Source organism: Eupeodes corollae, chromosome 2 (genome assembly GCF_945859685.1).
Source record: "Eupeodes corollae chromosome 2, idEupCoro1.1, whole genome shotgun sequence".
Classification (NCBI taxonomy): Eukaryota; Metazoa; Arthropoda; class Insecta; order Diptera; family Syrphidae; genus Eupeodes; species Eupeodes corollae.
The window spans coordinates 38,265,990-38,286,864 of NC_079148.1; the positions used below are offsets into that span (position 1 = coordinate 38,265,990).

Below are 20,875 nucleotides of genomic sequence, written 5' to 3' on the forward strand. Positions count from 1 at the left end.
GGCGGAATTTTTGTGAGCGGTGAAATTAAAAAAAAAGAGGCTGGGATGCGACCCACACTGATAACTTCCCATTCCGTCTGTCGATTTGTCTTGCTTAAAAGTTTGTTAGAAGCTATTATCTCAAATTTTTGAACAGATATTTCAGTCGAAAATCATTTTTTACCAATCATTTTTTACCAAAACTGTCAATACGATTTTTTTCAAAATTTTACTGAATGTTGACAACAATAGTTTTCCAAAGATAAAAGTTAATTAAAGCCAATATCTCAAAGTTTTGAAAAGATATTTGAGTCGAAAATCAATTTTTACCAACTTTTGTGTAACTTTTTTTAGGGTTTTTATTTTTTTTACAAAACTGTCAATTCGATTTTTCTCAAAATTTTTCAGAATGTTGAAAACAAAATTTCTTATAAGTGAAATTAGTTTGAAGCTATTATCTCAAATTTTTGAAAATGTGTATGTTTGAGTCGACAACTTTTATTCATTTATTTTAGGTTTTTTATTTTTTGTAAAAAAACTGTCAATTCGATTTTTTTCAAAATTTAACCGAATGTTGACAAAAATATTTTTTGAAAGATAAAAGTAAACTAAAGCCAATATCAAAAAGATATTTGAGTCAAAAATCAATTTTTACCAACTTTTGTTGATTTTGTTTCGGTTTTTATTTTTTGTAAAAAAAACTGTCAATTCGATTTTTCTCAACATTGTTCAGAATGTTGAAAACAATATTCCTTATAAGATAAAATAAGCTTGAAGCCTATATTTCAAGTTTTTGAAAAGATATTTGAATCGATATTTAATTTTTACCAACTTTATGTAATGTTTTTTTTTAGATTTTTATTTTTTATAAAAAAAATGTCACTTCGATTTTTATCAAAATTTTTCAGAATGTTGAAAACAATATTTTTTATAAGATTAAATAAGTTTGAAGCCATAATCTCAAGTTTTCGAAAAGATATTAGAGTCGAAATCAAATTTTTACCAAATCTGAGTAATGTTTTTTTTAGTTTTTAATTGTTTGTAAAAAAAACTGTCAATTCGATTTTTATCAAAATTTTTCAGAATGTTGAAAACAATATTTCTTATAAGACAAAATAAAAATGTCAATTTTTCTCAAAATTTTACCACATGTCAAAAACATTATTCTTCGTTACACAAAATTGTTTTGGTGATGAAATCATATTTTAGTCGTAAAATTTTGGAGGTGAGAAATTTTTTTGTTCAGATTTTTTGATTTATAAAAAAACCCATTAAATGGATTTTTTTCAAAAAATATACTTCTTTGATATCACGTTACACTTTATTATATAAAATTTAATTCAAGCCTCTAGCGTTTTTGGTTCGTAAGATATTTAAGGTTATTCAAAATGTTCACCTTTTTTCAAACTGATATGGTAAAAAAAATCACCCACGCAATTTTCTTGAGAGCCCTTTCTGCATCTTTCTGCCTTATTATCTGAAACCTTGAAACGTCGAAAAATGTCAAAATTTTCAATTTGACAAATCGGAACCATTACAATAATTTCCTATGGGAAGTTAAAAATAAGTCAAAATTGATCTAATAAATTGAAGACATAATTTAGATATTCATTTTTTTTAATTGTTAAAATTTATTTACTGTTTTGTTATATTATAAGTGAAGATTTTTAGAAAATTATAGAGATTTTTTATGTTGAGCAGGAAAACTTAAAAAAAAAAGAATTCTTTGCCGTCGTAAACAAACCACTTCTTGTTAAAAATAATATTTCAAATCGGTTTTCCAGAAAACCTTCTTCGTTGTTATTTTTTTATGTAGCATAGTTTGGCATTATACCCAAATTTTCAGAACAGTCGGAAAGTGCTTCATGTAAATAGTAGATGATAAAATGTTTCTAAAGCGATTCTTTTTTAATAAAAGAGATGAATTTTATTAAAAACCGAAAGCAATATAAATTCCGAGATCTTTAATTTTTGGTTTTCTTTAAAAATGTAAAAAAAACTGTTCGATATTTACCACACATCTTCATTCGTCTTAAAAAAAAAGTTTTAACCAAAAACTCAATAGATACAAAAACAAGTTTTTTTCTTCTATATTTTTTCTTGTAAATTTTTAAAACAAATCGGAAGGGTTCAAAAGGTTTAACAAATTTATCAAATCATTTATCTGAAAACATCGTTCAAAGGAAAATATGATAAGCGGTAATAATACCATCAAAATCATGCCATTTCTCAAAATTCTTCTTTTTTAATAATTGAATTACTTTCTAACTTCTAACACCCTTCTTAGCCCCTTAAACTTACTAAACACCAAAAACTCTGATTGAAAACCTTTACAAGCCTCCTAAATCCCAAGCACGATTTATTTACAAAACTATACTTACACCTCTCCATACCTACCATTCCAACCCCTTTTACCTTCCTATCTATCGTGTTTCCTCCTAAAAAAAATACATCCCCCATAATTTGATCCAGTCTAACAAGCTTATGCCTATAAATCAAAGCAAAAACAAACCTTCTTCTTCTTTTTCACTTGAGAGTAATAAATAAGCCATCATAAATACACCAAAAAACCAAAATTCCTCTTCAAGAAAAATAACGATTATTTACTCCTCCTAAAATGTGCCAAAGAAGGTTTAGGTATACCCAATACCCAAGTTGTATATTTCTGCCTTCTACAAGACTCTTTACAACATACATATCTTTATGGTATATCTGCATCTATAGATCTTTCTTTCGTCTTTCTAACTTAACACTGTCGAGGCCGACCATAAAATAAGAAGGAGGATAAGATAGACAAAGCCACCCATTTAAACCCTCTAAGGCAAAAAGAGGCTAACCCTAACAAATTGTGTGTAGGCACTAATAGTAGGCATGAAAATGTTCATTCATCAACGAGTCTTTCAGCTTCGTACATTTTCCATACTAACGTACATAAATATATATTTAACATTAAACCATTGCAGAAGACGCGATAGGGGCGAGGAAAAGAGGGACGGATGAGAATAGAATATTTACCTTCCTACCTACCCACCAAAAAAAAAAAGAACGAAAACTTAACTTAACATAACATAAGGGTGGTAACGGACCGGTAATGGCGTACTAAGTTGTTGGCCTACTTATAAAAAACCGCAAAACTTTTCGTTCGTTTGTGGTAAGGACAATAGGCAAGAATATGACATAATGTAGTGTAGGTAGGTACCTCTATGTTCTTCAGATCCTTTTTTATGTTTTTTTTTGTATCCTTCTTAACCATTCTTTATGCATGGACTAGCTTGCAAAAGATACGTACCTTTATCCGCATTGTGAAATGGAAAAACCTTCAAAATACGACCGATTTTGTCCGCAAAGTTGATGAAAAAAATAGAAAACTGCACTATAGACGTGTGTGGTGCAGTCAGTGTGGACTGCTGGCTGAGTGGTAAATGAATGTTGTCCTTTTTAGAGAGGATGTTTTTTGTCTGCATTCAGTTGTTATACTCGCGATGAATTTCCAATCTAGCTGTACTATTAACAAACATTCCAAGGACGATCTTTTCTATTTTATTATTTCAAACTTTCAAGGTTGTGTTTTCACTTTCACTCTTTTTTCTGTCGAAGATTTTCTTATATAACTTTTTATAAATATTCAAATTTTTCAAACCAGACTAATTAATGGCCATGAGACTTTTTTCAAAAATCTAACATTAAAAACTTAAATTCCACAATCACTCAAAAAAATCTCATCGACGAATCCGAACCGAGACTAACGGAAACATTTTCATTTTTCTTCTTAAATTAAAAACAAAAAATAAATATCAAGCTATAACAAAAATTACGTTTTCATTCTTAATTTTGTTAATATTTTTTTGTAAAACCTTAGCGTCGTAGTCGCGTCGCGTCGACGTTAGAAAAAAAAACCATAAGCAAAATAAAAAACACTTAAGAACGCAGACGACAGGATGGGTAATTCATTTTGTTTAGAAGTTTTTCGCGTGAGATTATTTCTCCCAGAAGTTGGCACTCAAACAAAACGAAAACAAAATTTTTATCAAACTTTTTTTTGGCACAAGGATTATTAAAACAATTTTTCTTTTTTAATTTAATTTAAATTTTAATTTATGTTGTCTCACTTTCGAAATGAATATACATTCATATTTACAGACACAAGGGTAGGTATTTATATATTTTTATAATTCACTCATAGTTTGGCGCGGCCTTGTCGCATGATTTAGATATTTTTTTTTTGGTTTTGGTTTTGTGTACAAAAATTCAAAAGATTATGATATGACAAAAAGTTCTTTTTGAGATTTCACAATAATTTTCGAAAACCCCGTGAACCGTTTTTGAAACGAAAATTAGATTTGCAAACAAAACTCCCAAAAAAACAAACAACTTTTTTTTGGCGGAACTCGCTAGCAGCCGTGACCTAGGTTTGCATTGAATAGGAAGAGCGTAAAGAGGTGCCTCTATTGAGATTGGAATCTTTTAGAAATACAATATTTTCCCTTTTATTTCTAACACCGTGTATATTAGGGATTTTTTGGTATGCAAACGTTCCGGTGGAAAATTTACCGTAAGACTGAATTGTTACAGATCTCTCTCTTGGCAGCATCCCCGTGTGTCGGAAAATTCGAGCATTGAGCTTTTCAATTTGGCAAAATGAATTCACATTCATTCGGATTCATTTTACACGTTCTTACTTTCAGAGAAAGTTCATCGAATTGAATTTTCTGAGAATGAATTCGAGAGTAATTTTCTCTCACAGCATTTTTTGGGGAAATGGTGAGTAAGTATGAATGAAAATGAAGCTGGGAATTTCCCAGTTTTATTTTTACGTTTTCACAAAGTGGAATGGAAACCTGAATTCATTCATTCATCGATTCATTCGAATGAATAAAACAGCTGATAAAATTCAAGAGACGTTATGTGTCAGTTGGTTATAGCTGTAGAGGACAGGTTGGTAGGTAGGTATATTAGGTTGAATTAAATTGGAGCATTTAAAGGTTGGCGCCATAACATGCCGGTAATTTATTTGAGTGAATTTTCATAAACGAACAAGAACTCAGGAAATGCATTTTGAATTAAAATTTTGTTTGGTTGCGTGAAATTTTGGTCTAAAGGAATTTAACAAAAAAAGAAAAAAATTAGAATGAACAAAAATAAGTTCATATTTTTAATTACAGATTTTTGAGGAATGACTCATTTAGGAGACATTATATATTTTGGTTTGTATTAAAAACAAAAAAAATCTGAAATAGTTTCAGAAGTTTTTTTGTAAGATGTGTGCGCTAATTCTTTCAAAGAAAAATATATATGAATTACTTTTAAACAAAATCTATTGTAGGTGTCCATTTTGCTCTCATTAGAAAGACGAAAATATTTTTGTATAAAATAAGTACCTCTCCATTGTTTTTAAGTTTCGTGGATAATTTATCTTGAAGATTTTGTTCATTGATGGATTTTGGATTGTTTGATTGAGTTTTTTTTATACGATATCTGTAATTTTCCTTGTTTTTCCCTTAGTACATACATATGTCTGCACTCTTGTTTGTTGAGGAATCTAAATAATTGTAGATCAGAATCAAATTTTAAAATATATAATAAATCACAATTTTGCTTATTATGCACATAACGAAAAAAGTCATCATATCGACTATTTTTGGTAGTTAAATTTCAGAAGATAACCGCGATAGTCAATAGAACAATTTTCGGTTGTCAATTTTGAAATTTTTTACAATTTGGAAGTCAATACAACAACTGTTTAAAGGAAATTGAAACTACGGTTGTCATTTTGACTAATAATGTAGTCAATACGGCAACTGTGGTGGTCAATATGACAATTGCGATAATCAATATAAAAACTTAAGTAGTCAATTTAACAACTATGGTAGACATTAGGACAACTGTGACAACTTTTGTTGAAAACCGAAATCTAATTTGACTAAAAGGTAGTCTGCAGACTGTATAACGGCGACGACGAACTGAATTCCGCTGTGAACAATCCCGTCCTCCCGACTTAGACGAAGTAAAGATTGACATATCTAAGCTGAAGTCTAATAAAGCCGCTGGAGCGGATGGTTTGAATACCGAGCTCTTAAAAGCGTTTGTGCAGGATGACCATGGAGAATTCACGCTGCTCCATAAAGGTTGGAAACAACTTAACAGAAACTTTCGATGTCAAAAAAGGTTTAAGGCAAGGTGATGCGCTGTCATGTGATTTTTGAAAGAATAGTGCAGAGCTCACTCGTCAACACTAGACACTATCAACGCTAAAGGCTCCTCTGTCCAATTACTAGCATATGCTGATGACAATGACATAATCGGAAGAACTCAGCGTGATGTCAATGGGGCTTTTGTGGGTATTGAGGCAGAGGCGGCAAAAATGGGTTTAGCGGTTAATGAGGGCAAAACAAAGTACATGCTGTCGTCAAAAAAGGACATACAACGCCGACATCTTGTTCAAAACGTCACCATCGACAGACGTAACTTTGAGGTAGTCAAGGACTTCGTCTACCTAGGCTCCGCTGTAAGCTCAGAAAACAACACCAGCGCTGAGATTAAACGCAGAATAACTCTTGCTAACCGTTGTTTCTTTGGACTAAGAAAGCAAATGAATGGTAAAGTCCTCTCTCGAGTGACCAAAGTGTTGCTATATAAGACCCTTATCATCACCGTCCTGCTATACGGTGTAGAAGCATGGACTATGGCAAAAGCGGATGAAAGCACCTTGGATCGCTTCGAGAGAAAAGTTCTTCGTGTGATCTTCGGTCCCGTATGCATCGAAGGAGAGTGGAGGAGAAGATTTAACGACGAGCTGTACCTGCTGTACAGTGACATAGACTTAGCCAGTAGGGTAAAAGTCCAACGACTAAGATGGCTGGGTCACGTAGAGCGCATGGAAACCAATGCTCCGGCCCGGAAAGTCTTCGAATCCACACCCACAGGACAAAGCAATAGAGGAAGACCGCGGATCAGGTGGCGCGCACAAGTGGAAGGTGACCTCACCCAACTTGGAGCTCGAAACTGGAGACATCTAGCTAGGGACCGAGCTAAATGAAGAAGTTTGTTGGGAAGGGCCTAGTTCACACAGGACTGTTGCGTCACCTCAAGTAAGTAAGTAAGTAAGTAATTTACCATTCTCAAAAAATTACTTTATTTGTTTTGATTTGAAGGAGGCTGAATTTTCGAAAATTCCTGCTGGAGTCTGGTGTAAACCTGCCTTGTTGATCTTGTGACCGAGGTAAGTGAAACTTTTTTTCAAACAATTTGCACCTCGATTTGTTCAAATGTAGATTGAACTTCTGTAACTTATCAAGTTATTTCATGCATCTATGAAAAAGTTCAGATATCGATCTAGCCACTACAATAATATCATCAATAAAACATGCAGTACCTTCAAGGTCATTCGTCATATTTTCATCCATAAACTTTTGCCATATGTTAGGCGCAGTTTTCAAACCAAACATTAATTTATTTACTCTGTAAAGACCCTTTATGGTAGTTATTGGTTGCAAGAGTTAACTATCCTCCGTCATATTGAGGTGTAGATATGCTTTGTGTATGTCGAAGGTGCACTAATATTCACCATCTTTTAATTTTTGGAACAAATCTTCTATGTTGTAAATCGGGAAACAATCGTTAACTAAGTATTTATTGAGTGTAGCTTTATAGTCAGGTTTGTCAGCCTTGATCACGGAAACTACTAGAGTTCCCCAATCTGAGTGTGCAATTTTTTAAATAAAACCACATTGTTCTAACCTATCTAGCTCATTTTCGATTAATGGGCGAATTGCATATGGAACTGATCTTGATTTAATAAAGGTTGGTGTAGCACCATCACGTTATTTTAACATACCTTTATTATTTGGTATACTTCCAATTTCCGTGCTGAAAATCTCTGCATATTTTCAAATTCACGTAACATGATTGAGTCGAACTTTCCTTTGACTATACATAAATCGCAATTTGTAAAGTGCTCATTGTACTGAACTTGTATATCTGATTTACGATATGCATGGTTTTAGGTCTTAAGCATGACTTCTGTTGGGAAGATTTTGACATTTGGCCAATGCATTTTAAAAGTTTCGTAATTAATGACAAAAATCGCTGCCCCAGTATTAAATTACATCTCGAAGGGCTTCCCATTAATTTTCAATGTCACATAGTACTTACCACTTACCGCGACCACCTGTACCAACCAGTTTTTGGTGTAATTGAATAGATTGCATATCGTGTTTTACATTTTCCATCAAATTGATAACGTTGATTTCATGCATGTTATCTGCAGCACCCTGGGTAGTTTCAAATATGCGAAAAAAATAGGCGATAGACTCCCCCTCATGTTGCAGTCTAAGCAGAAATTTAGGTCTTTGAGCGTTTTAATTAGATCTCTGTACGACTTCGTCGCTGGTTCTTCTGGTGCTGTCAAGTTCGAGAGTAATTGGTAGTATTTAGCTCCGATACAATTTATCAGTACTTGCCGCTTTTTGGTACCATCCGTAATGTTTTTTAGTGCCAGATAATTTTCTAACCTTTTGATGTAGTTATAGGGAATACTTCTTCGTTTTCGTTGAACTGGTCAAAGTGTAGGTTGGGCGAACTCGGAGTATTTTGTAAGTTTCGTAGGGCGTCGGTTAAGGCTTGTAAGACTTCATTTATTGTAAAGATTTTCCTCAATCTTATGATGACATTTTATAGAAATCAAAGTTCATCTAACACTAGATACAAAATAATGAAAGTTTCGTGTCTAGAATATCTAACAACAATATAATTTTAATTTTGTATAAAAATCGTTAGTTGGAATGTTGTTAAGAACAGTAGAAGTAATCAATTTTTATGATTACAACGTTTTATAACTCCTGGCGTAAGACAATAGTTTTGCGTTGAAAATGAAGGATACAATTTGTAACATATTAAGTATAGATACTTATTTACCATTATCCATACCATGTTCGGAATTCTATGGAAATAGTATGGACTGTGTTTTTTTTTAAACCAATATTTAAAAAAATAAGAGTATGCATTTTTAAGTGAACAAATTATCCAAAAAAGAGAACATATCGCAACTGTAGTGTCCAGTATTAACTATGTTTACGAATTATTACAGATGCAGTTGGTCATTTGCTACTGCACAAAACGTTTAAAAATGTATAGAAGAATTAAGTCAAGCCCTAAAAATACAGCTGGTGCAAGTATTGAAGTAACCTGAACTCCGAATTTTTGATGAATGGATTTTTGAAAAATTGACCACTTTTATATAGAAAACGTTTTTTCAACGATGAAGCTCAACAATATTTAAAAGGATAAGTCTATTAGAAGAACTGCAGTACAAGATCAACCAGAAAACACTTTCTGGTGATGGTTATGAGCTAACGGAATCATTAGACCGTATTTCTTGAAATATGGTGCAACACTTGCAACACATCACGAATAACAATGTATGAACTGAGAGACAAATTCTGTGAACAGTTTTTTTTGTTGAGATTTATGTTTTGAGCCACAAGCTCATTTCGATTGACGCATTGGAAGCCAACATTAAGGCATTTATGTGTTTGAAAAATTGGACTTAATGGATGTATATTTGCCTAAAATAATCTTTAAACATTATGTTTACCGATTTTTTGATTAATTTAAAGATTTATCCATTTTTTTTTAATTGTACGTGTTTTTTTTTCAATAACCAATAACTGTTAAAAAGCACTTGTCAATAAAGATTTTCATGGAATAAAATTCAACTTTATTTTGATCCCACATTCTGTTTTAAAACCGTTTTAGAATGTTATAAGATATTAAAAAAATGATACAACTAATAAAAATATATTAAAAACACATCTCACAACAGATGAAGGTTTATTTATAAAACCTTTGGAAACAACATGAAATTAAATTGTTTTAAATGGAATGCCTTACAGGATGATAAAAAAAAAGACTAGAAACATTTAAGTCCTAAGATAAAAGAATGGTTTCGATTTAATATGGTTTATAATGGAAAATTCATTACATTGTTTTTTATTCTATATCAACTAATAATAGACTCCTTTTAGAACAATTGTACTTATAGACAGATAAATAAAAAAAGAAAAACAAATTGTTCTGGCACGAATAAAGCGCCCTACGGATTACTTTCTAAGTCGACCTTTTTTGCGTGTTTAAAATTTAAATAAAGCAAATTTGCACTTTAGCAAAGTGAAATAAGAGCAAATAATTTTGAGAAATATAACCAACTTGGCCTTAAGTCTTGCAAATATATGCACCTTAAGAGATAATTAAATCTTACATCAAAGGAATGATATTTGGCCTTACTTCTTTTTGCAAAGTGAAATAGAGCTAAATTGCCAGTATTTATAAATATGTTCTTTTTTTGTTTAAAAAATGACTACCGCAAGATAATTGTCAAAAAACTATGGTGCAAAATTTATAGTCGCCAAAATTGTCACCTATATAATGAAGATGGCGTTGTTAAATCGTTCTATATAAAATGTACCTTTTGCAAAAATAATCTTTTCTTAAACAAGTTTTCGTTAAATTTCTAGAGTAACCTTCTAGTTTTGCCAAATTTGAATTAATAATCGAAATCGGAAAAAGGTTTAGTGAGATCTTAGAAAAGTAGTAACTATAACGTCCTTCTCTTTTGTGTATAATATTAGTGGTTAGGATTAAAATGCAAAAATGGAACTTGGTAAAATTTCTTACAATTCTGTTTCGAAAACAATGTAAATGGCGATAGTAAAATAAGCTTTCCAAAACATGATTTTAAGACATCTAGGAAAGAACACAATAGTAATTCTTTAAATACAAATATCTTTTTTATTTTAAACAGAAGTAAAATATCTTTATTTTGCTTTTCCCTTAAATAATAATTTATTAATTTCTCGCAAGAGGCAGTATCCATAAAAAACCTTAAGGTGGCACAGGCAGGGATTGAACCCAAGACCTCTACCATGACAGTCGTACACAATAATCGTGAAAAGAGTACCTTACTGAAGTCTTAATTATAATCAAAATTTTCGAACTACCATAAATACTCCAAGTTTTATACACAAATTTTTAACTATTTGTTTTCCTTACTTTACATTCTTTGTAGCACATATAAATGATACCCTTAAAATAATAGCTTTAAAGTATTTTGAAGAATTGACCCGCTCCCAGTTATAACTTAAATTTTCCAAGAACTTCAGCAATTCATGTCGAAAAACCCTCCGCATTATAGAAATCCCAAAAGAACTGACTGGAAGAAATTCAGTCAAATTGCTAATTCCAAACTAAGTAACTTACCGAATCTCACTGAATCGATGGGAGACCTTGAATGAAAAGTTAATACCTTTGAAACTTCTATAAGTAAAGCTTTAGAGTCTCTTGTCCAGTAAAAACCTTCCTTCTTGGTGGAATGAAGAATTGTACAGTCTAAGAAAAATAAGGAGGACTATTTTTAATATCTGCCACAAACATAAGTTTTACCAGCCTTATAAAGACTCTTTTAACATTTATAAGTCATCAACCAAAAAAGAAAGATGGAGAGAATACTGTCAATCAATCGAAGACATAAAGGACTCCGTTAGGCTCAGCAAAGTTTTATCGAAGGAACATTGTAATCCTTCATTTCAAAAAAAAACTTGATGGAACCTGAGCCTCTCCAGCCGAACCTTTTGAGCTACTGATGAACACACTTTCCGTGTTGCGAGAGTGATAACCCGAACAGCTTGAAACCACCGAGCTAAACGTAGCTAATGTGGAGCAAGTCAATTTCGTTATAACCAGAGAAAATATTTTGTGGGCCATCAATACTTTTTCTCCATATAAATCCCCAGGCATGGATGGCATGCTGCCAGTTATGCTTCAAAAGTTGCATCATGTGGCAGCTCCATGGATGGAACAAATTTTCAAAGGATGCCTCCTTCTCAAACGGGTGCCCATGTCGTGGAGACAGGTCAAAGTAGTTTTTATCCCGAAAGTGGGTAGGCGAGGTCACGAATCAAAGAAGGATTTCAGACCAATAAGCTTAACATCTTTTGTGTTTAAAATTTTGGAGCGCATTCTTGATTACCATATTAGAGAAATCCTAGTTGGATGACCTCTCGAAATTCTCAGCATGCTTATCTTAGGTGCTTTTAACAATGTCCTTACCGAAACCATAGAGGAATTACTCGTTAAGTTCGGTGTTGAAGACTTCATTCGAGAATGGATTATTTCCATGCTCAGTGGTAAGAAGATGGGAACACCCCAGGGTGGTGTTCTTTCGCCTTTTCTATGACTTCTGGTCATGGATACAATTCTCGTTAAATTAGAAAGATGTTTAGTGAAGGCGGTAGCCTATGCGGATGATTTGGTGCTATTGGTATCAGGAAAGTACACCTCTGTGATAAGTGAAATCACGGAGTCAGCTTTGAAGAAAGTTAGCAACTGGGCCACGAGTTGTGGAGTTAACCAAAGTAAAACTGAACTGTTGTCTTTACCACCAAAACTAAAGTACCGCCCTTCACGCTACCTCGACTCAACGGTCAAATTCTATCATTGTCTTCCAGTGCAAAATATTTGGGAGTTACTCGTATACTCGACCCTAAACTTAACTGGAAACTAAATATTGAAGTACGGGTTAAGAAGGCCTGTGTTGCCTTCTACGCCTGCAGTAAACTTTCGGCAAAAAGTCGGGAATTCAGTCGAAGATGATTTTATGGAAGGAAACAGGTGTAGTACGTCCAATCTTAACATATGCTTCGATTGTGTGGTGGCCTGCTCTTAGCAAAGCCTATAATATTGATAAGATAAAGAAGGTTGAGCTTTCGTGGGCACCACAGGGGCCATGCGCTTTTGCCCAACGGACGACTTAAACGTTATTTTTTATCTTCTACCAATCGACCTTTTTATTAAATACATAGTTTCCTGCAGGGTATTAGGCTGAAGGAATCAACCAGCTGGTTATCAAAACCTTATGGTCACAGCAACACAACGAAATTGATTCCCTCAGATATTATCTCGGTAGACACTGCCTACTGCACTCCTACTTTGAGCCTTAGTAAGGGTTTTAGGGTTATATTTCCATCCGTGTCGATAGATTTCGACGCAACCATCTTTACTGACGGTTCAAAGATGGAGTGCGGAGTTGGTTCTGGGATCTTTTCTGAGTTCCTAAATGTAGCTAAATCCCTTTGGCTTCCTGACTTTGCTAGCGTTTTTCAGGCTGAACTGCTGGCAATAAGGGAGCATGTAAGATACTTAAACAAAACCCAAACCAATACCGAAATGCGGCTATCTTCACAGACAGTCAGGCAGCTGTCAAAGCCATTAACTCGGCCATATCCTCATCTTAATTGGTCCAGCAATGTCGCGATGAGCTTGCGAGCCAGAATATTAACCTCGGTGTCACCCTGATCTAGGTTCCGGGCCATAGTTGTATCGTGGGAAATGAACGGGCTTACGAGCTAGCCAGGCAATAATCGGCCCTTCATAGCTCACTTGCGGAAATGGTTAATATTCCTCTTGGTGCTATGAAGGGTTAAATCTTTTCTATCTAACAAACTGAATCAAACCGAAGGTGGAACAATTTACCCAACTGCATTATATCTAGGAAGATATGGCCCACCTATAACAAAACCCGTACAAACGATCTTCTCTGCAGGCTAAGGCAAGACATAGCCAGGATTGTTGTGGTTTGTACCGGACCGGAGAAGTTGGGTATCTCCTACAACACCTTTTGCCGTAGTTATAGTGACCAAAGAGAAAGTGAAACGATAGTTCATTTGCTCTGCAAATGTCCTGCATTCTTTCACGAACTTGATGAGCTATCTGAGACATAGATTAGAGACCTAATTTTTTTCCACAATGCGACAAAATGGCTCTAACACAATCGCTATGAAGCTTATGTATAAATCTTTCCCTTTCAATAACAGTTCAAACGAGTTTTTGGTATCAACACGGCGCACTACAGCGCTAATTGGATCTCAGGCTAGGTTGTCTTGAGATCGCCATTTCTACCTACCTACCTTAGCAATTCATTATTCTTGTTTGCACATATTATGCCTCACATTGTACTTATATGTATAATAAATATTATCTTTTGATTTATTTAAAACGTTTGAAAACTTAATTAAATTTAAACAATTAAAATTTAAAAAAAAATATCGAATTCAAATTAGCCACTTTGATGCACACTCAGGCGTATACGCACTTTTATTTCTTTTGGAGTAATTTTAATTTTATTTATTTTTTGTATGGTTTTTCCAGTAAAAAAATGGAACTTAAAATTATGATAAGCTTTATTTTCAAGTTGCACATAAACCACAAAAGTTTGACTTATTATCTTGAATGCGAGAAGAAAAGTACTTGCATTCGAAATTATTTAGACAAAACTTTTAAATTTACTTTTGAAAAGTTTTTTTCCTAAAATATTTAAATTTTTAAATTACTAAAAAAACCAAAACAAAACGCAAATTAAATTTCAATATGCGTCCGCATTATTTCAAATTAATTTTCAGAAAAAAAAAAACAGCTCAAAAGTAAGCAAAAGTATCATGTCGTAACCTTCTGGTTGAACACAAATAATTTATAATTCGAACCTGAAAGTTTTATTGCTTTGAACTTTGAAGTCAATTGATATCAAATCCAGGCAGTGCCAAATACGTGCTGTGACTTATCCCTAACATAGACTACGCATATATACACATACAGCGCACAGCAGGCCTTCACATATTTTTATATACATACGTTACGTACATTGTATATTGATTTATATTAGGTTTTCCAAAAATTGTGTCAAAATTTGTTTTGCTATTTTTATATTTTTTATTTTGTATTTTTTAAGTTATCGTTTAGCAGACACACAAACATAATATAACGTCAACAGAAATGCAAGTGACAACATAAGCGATTAGAATTTAATTCGTTTTCGTATATTTTTTAAACATACCAGAGGCATCCTCTCTCTGGTGAAAACATTTATAATGTAAATTGCTTTGAAAATAAATAAATATATGTTAGGTTAGGTATGTTATGTATGTGAATAAAAAACACCATCTGTCTGTTAGCAGACATTTTATGAATCCAATACTAAGGTTGATTTTCACTGAAAAGCTGTCGTATCCCCAAGATTTTTGTTTTTTTTTTTGAACGGGACAGAAAAAAAACTGTCAAGAAATAAGTGATTACCTCATTCACAGCCACAGCTTCACCTCACACCTTCACTCATTTTGAGCTCTGCCTAGCATCAGTGCCTCACAGCTTCGCTGACTATGGAAGTATATGTATATTATATAGGATAGGACACACCGGCTGCTGTCTGATGATGGAATGTTGTGCTGCGCTGCGAGGCTGCTGTTTTCAGTTTAATTCAGGCAGGAACGTGGGAGTTCGTTTGGGAAGCTATAGAACAGCCCAGAAGTTATATCGATTTGGATATACATATAAACACATGTAGGTGTGGGTATCTGTAGGAGGTACATGTGTATAGCAAGGGCACGGCGCATGACATTGATATAGATGATGGGAAATCTATTAAAGTGCTATAAACAATTCTTAAAGCACTTAAGGAATGTGTAGGTCAGTAATTTACAAAAAGTTTGACTTAACGGCTTTAGTTTTATTTATTGTTACATTTTTGTTTATCATTTTTTGTTGGTTTGAGTTGCTATATAAATCTGGTTAATATACTACGAAGAATCGCGGTTTGTCTTTTAATTAATTTGTAGCAGTATTTTAAATTTGATTTAAGGATTTGTAAGCTTTGACAGTTGATTGTGGTCATGTTGTTAAGGAATTGTATCACATTTTCTGCCATTTATGACTCATATTTTGACAAATTACCATCGATAGAAACACTGTAATAAAAGTACAAATGATCATATTTTGTTTTAGTAGAATGTTTAATGTTTTAAGTTACGGAATTCCAAGCTCTTAAAAGTTGGTAGAGGGTACGTTCTTAAAGCTGAATCTGTCAACATAGTTTTCATTAAGCCAATCTGTTTTGCCAAATCATAATGGACTGAATGGATATAGCATTTAAAACCACGCTCAAATAAAACTTTAAATCTTAAACAACATTACACACACTTTCCCCATTTAAGCCTTCCCATAGTCATTTTTTAACAACTGATATAGCACAGTGAAGTTTCCCGGTGTAGGCAACGATCGAGTAGGAGTATCTCAGGGATTGGATTTCGCGTCACAAAAATTCGATCTTAAGCATCCCACAATTTGGAGATTTTTTCGCCATTGCCGCATTGGTGTTACATTCTTAAAAAAATCTACTTATTCAAGAAACAGAGGAACAACCAACGATACAAATATGTTTTCGCTGCAAAGGATCTTAAAAATTACTGTTTGGTGTTGATTTTGGGTCTTTTTTTCTAAGAGCGGTGTCAATGGCGTTGTCTCATGAGGACATGAGACAAGACAAGCGTGAAGCAAGACAGTGTCCGCTTATGACCACTAAATACCTTAGAATTACGGAGTACCCAATGTTGTTGTTAGTCCACTGCGACGAAGCTTTTAGGCGAATAGCAGAGATGCAGCTATTTGTTTGCTCAATATGTCGAGAGGTGTTAGGTAGAGCAAAGTGTCCAGTGCCGCAGACGGGGTCGTGCGAAGCGATCCGCTTATAAATAGGCAAGCTGAACGTTGGACTTTATTAAACTTATCCTTGTTTGTACCTTTCTCTAAAGCAGTCCACCACACCGTACGTTAAAATCGGTCTGATTACCGATGTGTATAGCCAATGCGTGATTCTGGGTTTTAAATCCCATATATTACCAATAGCTTTTTAGCAACAAAAGAAAGCTACAGTAGCTTTTTTGACTCTGTCCTGTACGTTGCGTTTCCAATTTAGTTTTTATCTAAGAGATTTGGATTCCTTTAATATAAGGAGGGTTGACAAATGGAATTTTGTATCTCTTCGAAAATAAGACCAGATCGATTTTGTGTGTGTAAACACCCAGACAGATCAGCCCAAAGTATTAGTCTGTCCAAGGCATTTTGTAAGAGTTCTATTAGGATGTTAAGATGCTTTTCTGAAACTGCTATAGCAACGTCGTCCGCATAGGCTATCACTCTGAAACCCTACGCATCCAGACTAGTTAGGATTTCATTCACCACTAGGTTCCAGAGGAGTGGGGATAGAACACCACCTTGCGGTGTCCCTCTACGAATCGTCTGCTAGAAGAGTTGCCCAGTTTTCAGTTAATTATTCTGCTAGTAAGCATTAAATTAATTAACTCATGAAACGAGCTTCGATGTCAAGGAAAGCAACCATAGTGACTCTTTATGATGGAGGGAATATTCGATGGTGCGTACTAAAGTGTGTAACGCTGTTTCCACCGATTAACCTTTACAAAAGGCATGTTGAGACGAAGACAGAAGTCTTGTGTCGATACTTGCCCTTAAATGGATATCAATCAATCTTTCCAAGGTCTTACGAAGGATTGATGATAGACTTATAGGTTGTAGAGCTTTAGGATTGACTTGGGAGCATTCACCTGCTTTAGGTATAAAAACAACTTTAACTTCTCTCCATGCCGAGGGAACATGGACCATGAAAAGACAGCTGGTAAAATATGCTTCAAGGATTGGTGCAATTATATCAGAAGTCTTTTGTAACTCGGCTGGTATTATGCCATCTGGTTCTGCAGCTTTAAATGATTTGAAGCTGTTGAGAGCCCATTGTAGCTTTTCCCTTGAGATCAGACCTTGTGAATATGTTGTATTTGAACTTGAACGTATATAAGTGTTGCATGTTTCGGTAAAAGAACTACCAGGAAAATGAGTTTCCAATAGTAAGTTCAGCTATTCATTACTTGAATTTGTCCAGGAGCCGTCTGCATATTTGGATATAGCTGGACTAGGTAAAAGAATTTTACGTTACCTAGAGGCTTCAGAAGTTTCTGCTATCGTGCCACTGAAGGAGCGCCAAGAAGATCGCTTGGATTTCTTTAGTGCCTTCTTGTAGATTCTTAGGGATTCTTTCTAGGAGTCCCAATGAGAGACTAGTCTTGCAGCTTTGGCCCGGTTGAAAAGTTTCCTGCATTCCTTCCTGAGCGAGTCAAGCTCTGAGGCCCACCATTGTGGTTTCCTCTTTCCTCTATGTGTATAAGTGGACAAACAATTTCTAGCGATCTGTTCATAGCTGAGGTAAGGTCATTGACTTTGTTGTCAAGTTAATTAGCTTTAGAGGAAGGGCTAGTAGTCCAGGTTCTAGTAAACTAGTCAGTTTTCCGATAGTTTCGAAAAGTCAATGGACTCTGGGTATCATCCACATTTATATTGAACTGGATATATCTATGACCTGAGAACGATTGTTCTTTGGATACTTTCCAGTCCAAGATTATATGGTGTATAGTATCTGAGACAAGAGTTATGTCTTAGGGTCCGGCCACGTAATGAGCGACGAGCGACTGAGCGACCGAGCGACGAGCCGCTGAGCGACTCAAAAAAATTAGAACACATGAAATCGTATGGAGGTGGCCACATAAGCCGTAAGCGACTGAGCGAATTTTCAAGCGACAGAGCGACGTCGCTTAGCAATCAAATTTGTTTTAATTTTTCAGTCGGACGTAAAAAAAAGATGTCTACAATAAACATTGAAAGTTTAATTTCAGCTGTCCAAAGCCGCCCAATGCTATGGCAGGACACCCACAAAGATCACAAAAATAAAAATGTCACCGATAAAGAGTGGGAAAAAGTTGGACAAATTTGTAATTGTTCTGGTAAGTTTAATTTATTTAATCTTTACAAATAGTAGTGTTTTTTGTTCAATGCCCGAATTCCCAAAAATATTGCACAAGCTCGTTTCTTGTATTCAACGCATTGCTTGAGCTTCTGTTATAACGGGACTGTTCTTCTTGGGTGGTTGCATTTGTTTGAGCTAAGTCATTAGCCATTTCTGCAGACACGTGTATATAATCAAGGTCACTGTCGCCATCGCACTCTCTCACAAAATTGTGCAGTATACAAGCACATTTAATTAAACGAACTGCAGTGCTTGGCTTCGTTTCGATGTTTTTTTGTAAAAACCGCCATTTCTTGCTTAATATGCCAAATGCACACTCAATGCATTTTCTTGCGATTGAAAGTTTTTTGTTGAAGTTTTCTGTTTGAGCATTTAAGTTTCTCCATGGATAAGGTCTTAGTAAATAGTTTTTCAGGGGGTAAGCCTCATCTCCGATTAAAAAATTGGGAAGAACAATGTTTGATTCTGGTAATGCTTGTGGAGGTGGAACCTTAAATTTATCAGCTTCAAGTAATTTGAACAAAGTAGATCCAGAAAATGTACCACCATCACTTTGTTTTCCTCTCCCACCCACCTCGATTGTTAGAAACTTTTTGTCAGCATCAGCTACAGCTTGCAGTACAATAGAAAAATAATGCAGGTAGTTAAAATAATGAGAGCCAGAATTTGCTGGACATTGAATTTGGCAATGTCTACCATCAATACTGCCAAAACAGTTAGGAAATTTCCAGCGTCGGTAGTAATCGTTAATAACATTTCGAAGGTGGTCAGTTGTTGGTATAGGCATATATTCTTCCACAAGTTGTTCCCATATGATAACGCTAGTTTCCAAGACAATGTTACTTACTGTGCTTCTGCCCATTCGAAAAGCAAAAGCTAAATCTCGAAACGAAAGACCTGTTGCGAGAAATCTGAAAACATTGAAAAAACAAAGTGAAATAGTATATGTACGTATAATTATATTTCAAATTTCAGGAGCCAATGTAAAACTAAAGTGGAAAAACCTAAAAGACACTTTTCGAAGGGTTCTTCGAAAAGCTCCACGTCCAGTATCGGGATCCGAAGCTCCACCAACAAAACCGAAATGGCCATGTTTTGAAATGATGGCCTTTACGAGGCAGACAATTGAACCCGATCCAACTGAGGGAAATCTTCGAGAACCAGAAAGTTATTCAATGGCTCAAAATCGTTTTTTCGCAGAAACAATATCAGATTTACTGGAAGAAGAGGATGTAACCCTTTCAAGTGTCAATATGCTTACAAACAAAACGTGCGAAAAAATAAAAATAAGAGAGCGTCAACATACAATTTGGAGTCAGAATTTCTCGAGTTAGAAAAAGAAAGACTACAAATTTTAAAGAAAGAGGTAGCAAAAAAAGAAGAGGATAGTGATGACCTTCAATTTTTCAAAAGTCTTTTGCCATTTATGGCACAATTTAACAATTTTGAAAAACTTGAGATAAGAACTGACATTCAAAATATTATATTGGATCAACTGAAGAATACAAATAAAGATTAAAAAAATTAAAAAAAAAACTAACCTTAAACATAAAACCAGCCGTTGTTCTGGACTAATTGCTTTCTTTTGTCTTGTTAATTTTGGTCGAACTTTTTCCAACAGCAAATCAAAAGATGGTACTGACATACGACAATATTGCCAAAAGCGATCTGGAAATCTGCGAAGATTTAGATATAAATGATGAAATTCACCATAATTTTCCCTTTCACTATTTATGGGGTGTACACCAAATCTACGGATTCTCGATCTTATTACAGATCTATAAATATGAGCGCGACTTTCAACCAGTAAGCTACGATGAACCGCACTTGACGAAGGCATTTTTCCAACTAATCGCTCAGCGACGTGTCGTTTAGAAAATGGCCACCCATCGCTCAGATTGGTCGCTCAGCGACTCGTCGCTCGGTCGCTCAGTCGCTCGTCGCTCATTGCGTGGCCGAAGCCTTAGACTTCTTGCCGAGTTTTAGTCAGAAACTTTCTTTGGTTGTTTCCAGCCTAGCTACGGTGGTACCTTTGTCACTGAAATGATGAAGTTAAAATACATTAATGATACGTTTCACTAGAATGCAAGATCTAGACTCAGCTTCATCTATCACACACAGAGTGTGTGAAGGAGTCCTTGAACAACGGATCCCACAATCCATATCTTTTGGATCACGATAGTGTCCCCTTTTCACATTAACCTC

The 20,875-nt window shown here is 34.5% G+C and overlaps 2 protein-coding genes across 3 annotated transcripts in view; both read right to left on the reverse strand.

Annotated features, from left to right (window-relative positions):
* Nucleotides 1–4,521, reverse strand: part of LOC129944563 (neuropilin and tolloid-like protein 1) — a 217,089-nt gene extending 212,568 nt beyond the window's left edge. For both annotated transcript variants that reach the window (XM_056054088.1, XM_056054089.1), the window contains exon 1: nt 3,269–4,521. The gene's annotated coding sequence lies outside the window, so the exon portion shown is untranslated. The remainder of the gene's footprint in view (nt 1–3,268) is intronic.
* Nucleotides 4,522–18,511: 13,990 nt separating this feature from the next.
* LOC129946917 (uncharacterized) lies at nt 18,512–20,607 on the reverse strand. Its single transcript, XM_056057296.1, has 2 exons — nt 20,212–20,607; nt 18,512–19,581 (listed from the first exon to the last, which is right to left on the reverse strand). The coding sequence occupies exons 1-2, from the start codon at nt 20,508–20,510 to the stop codon at nt 18,693–18,695; spliced, it is 1,188 nt and encodes a 395-aa protein (XP_055913271.1). The 5' UTR covers nt 20,511–20,607; the 3' UTR covers nt 18,512–18,692.
* Nucleotides 20,608–20,875: the final 268 nt, after the last annotated feature.

What these genes read in the sequence shown, in the direction of transcription:
- LOC129946917 (XM_056057296.1), bottom strand. Translation starts at nt 20,510, where the DNA reads ATGCCTTCGTCAAGTGCGGTTCATCGTAGCTTACTGGTTGAAAGTCGC. An exon ending in CGGCTGGTTTTATGTTTAAG is followed by an intron (nt 19,582 to 20,211) that starts GTTAGTTTTTTT and finishes CAATGTTTTCAG; the next exon opens with ATTTCTCGCAACAGGTCTTT.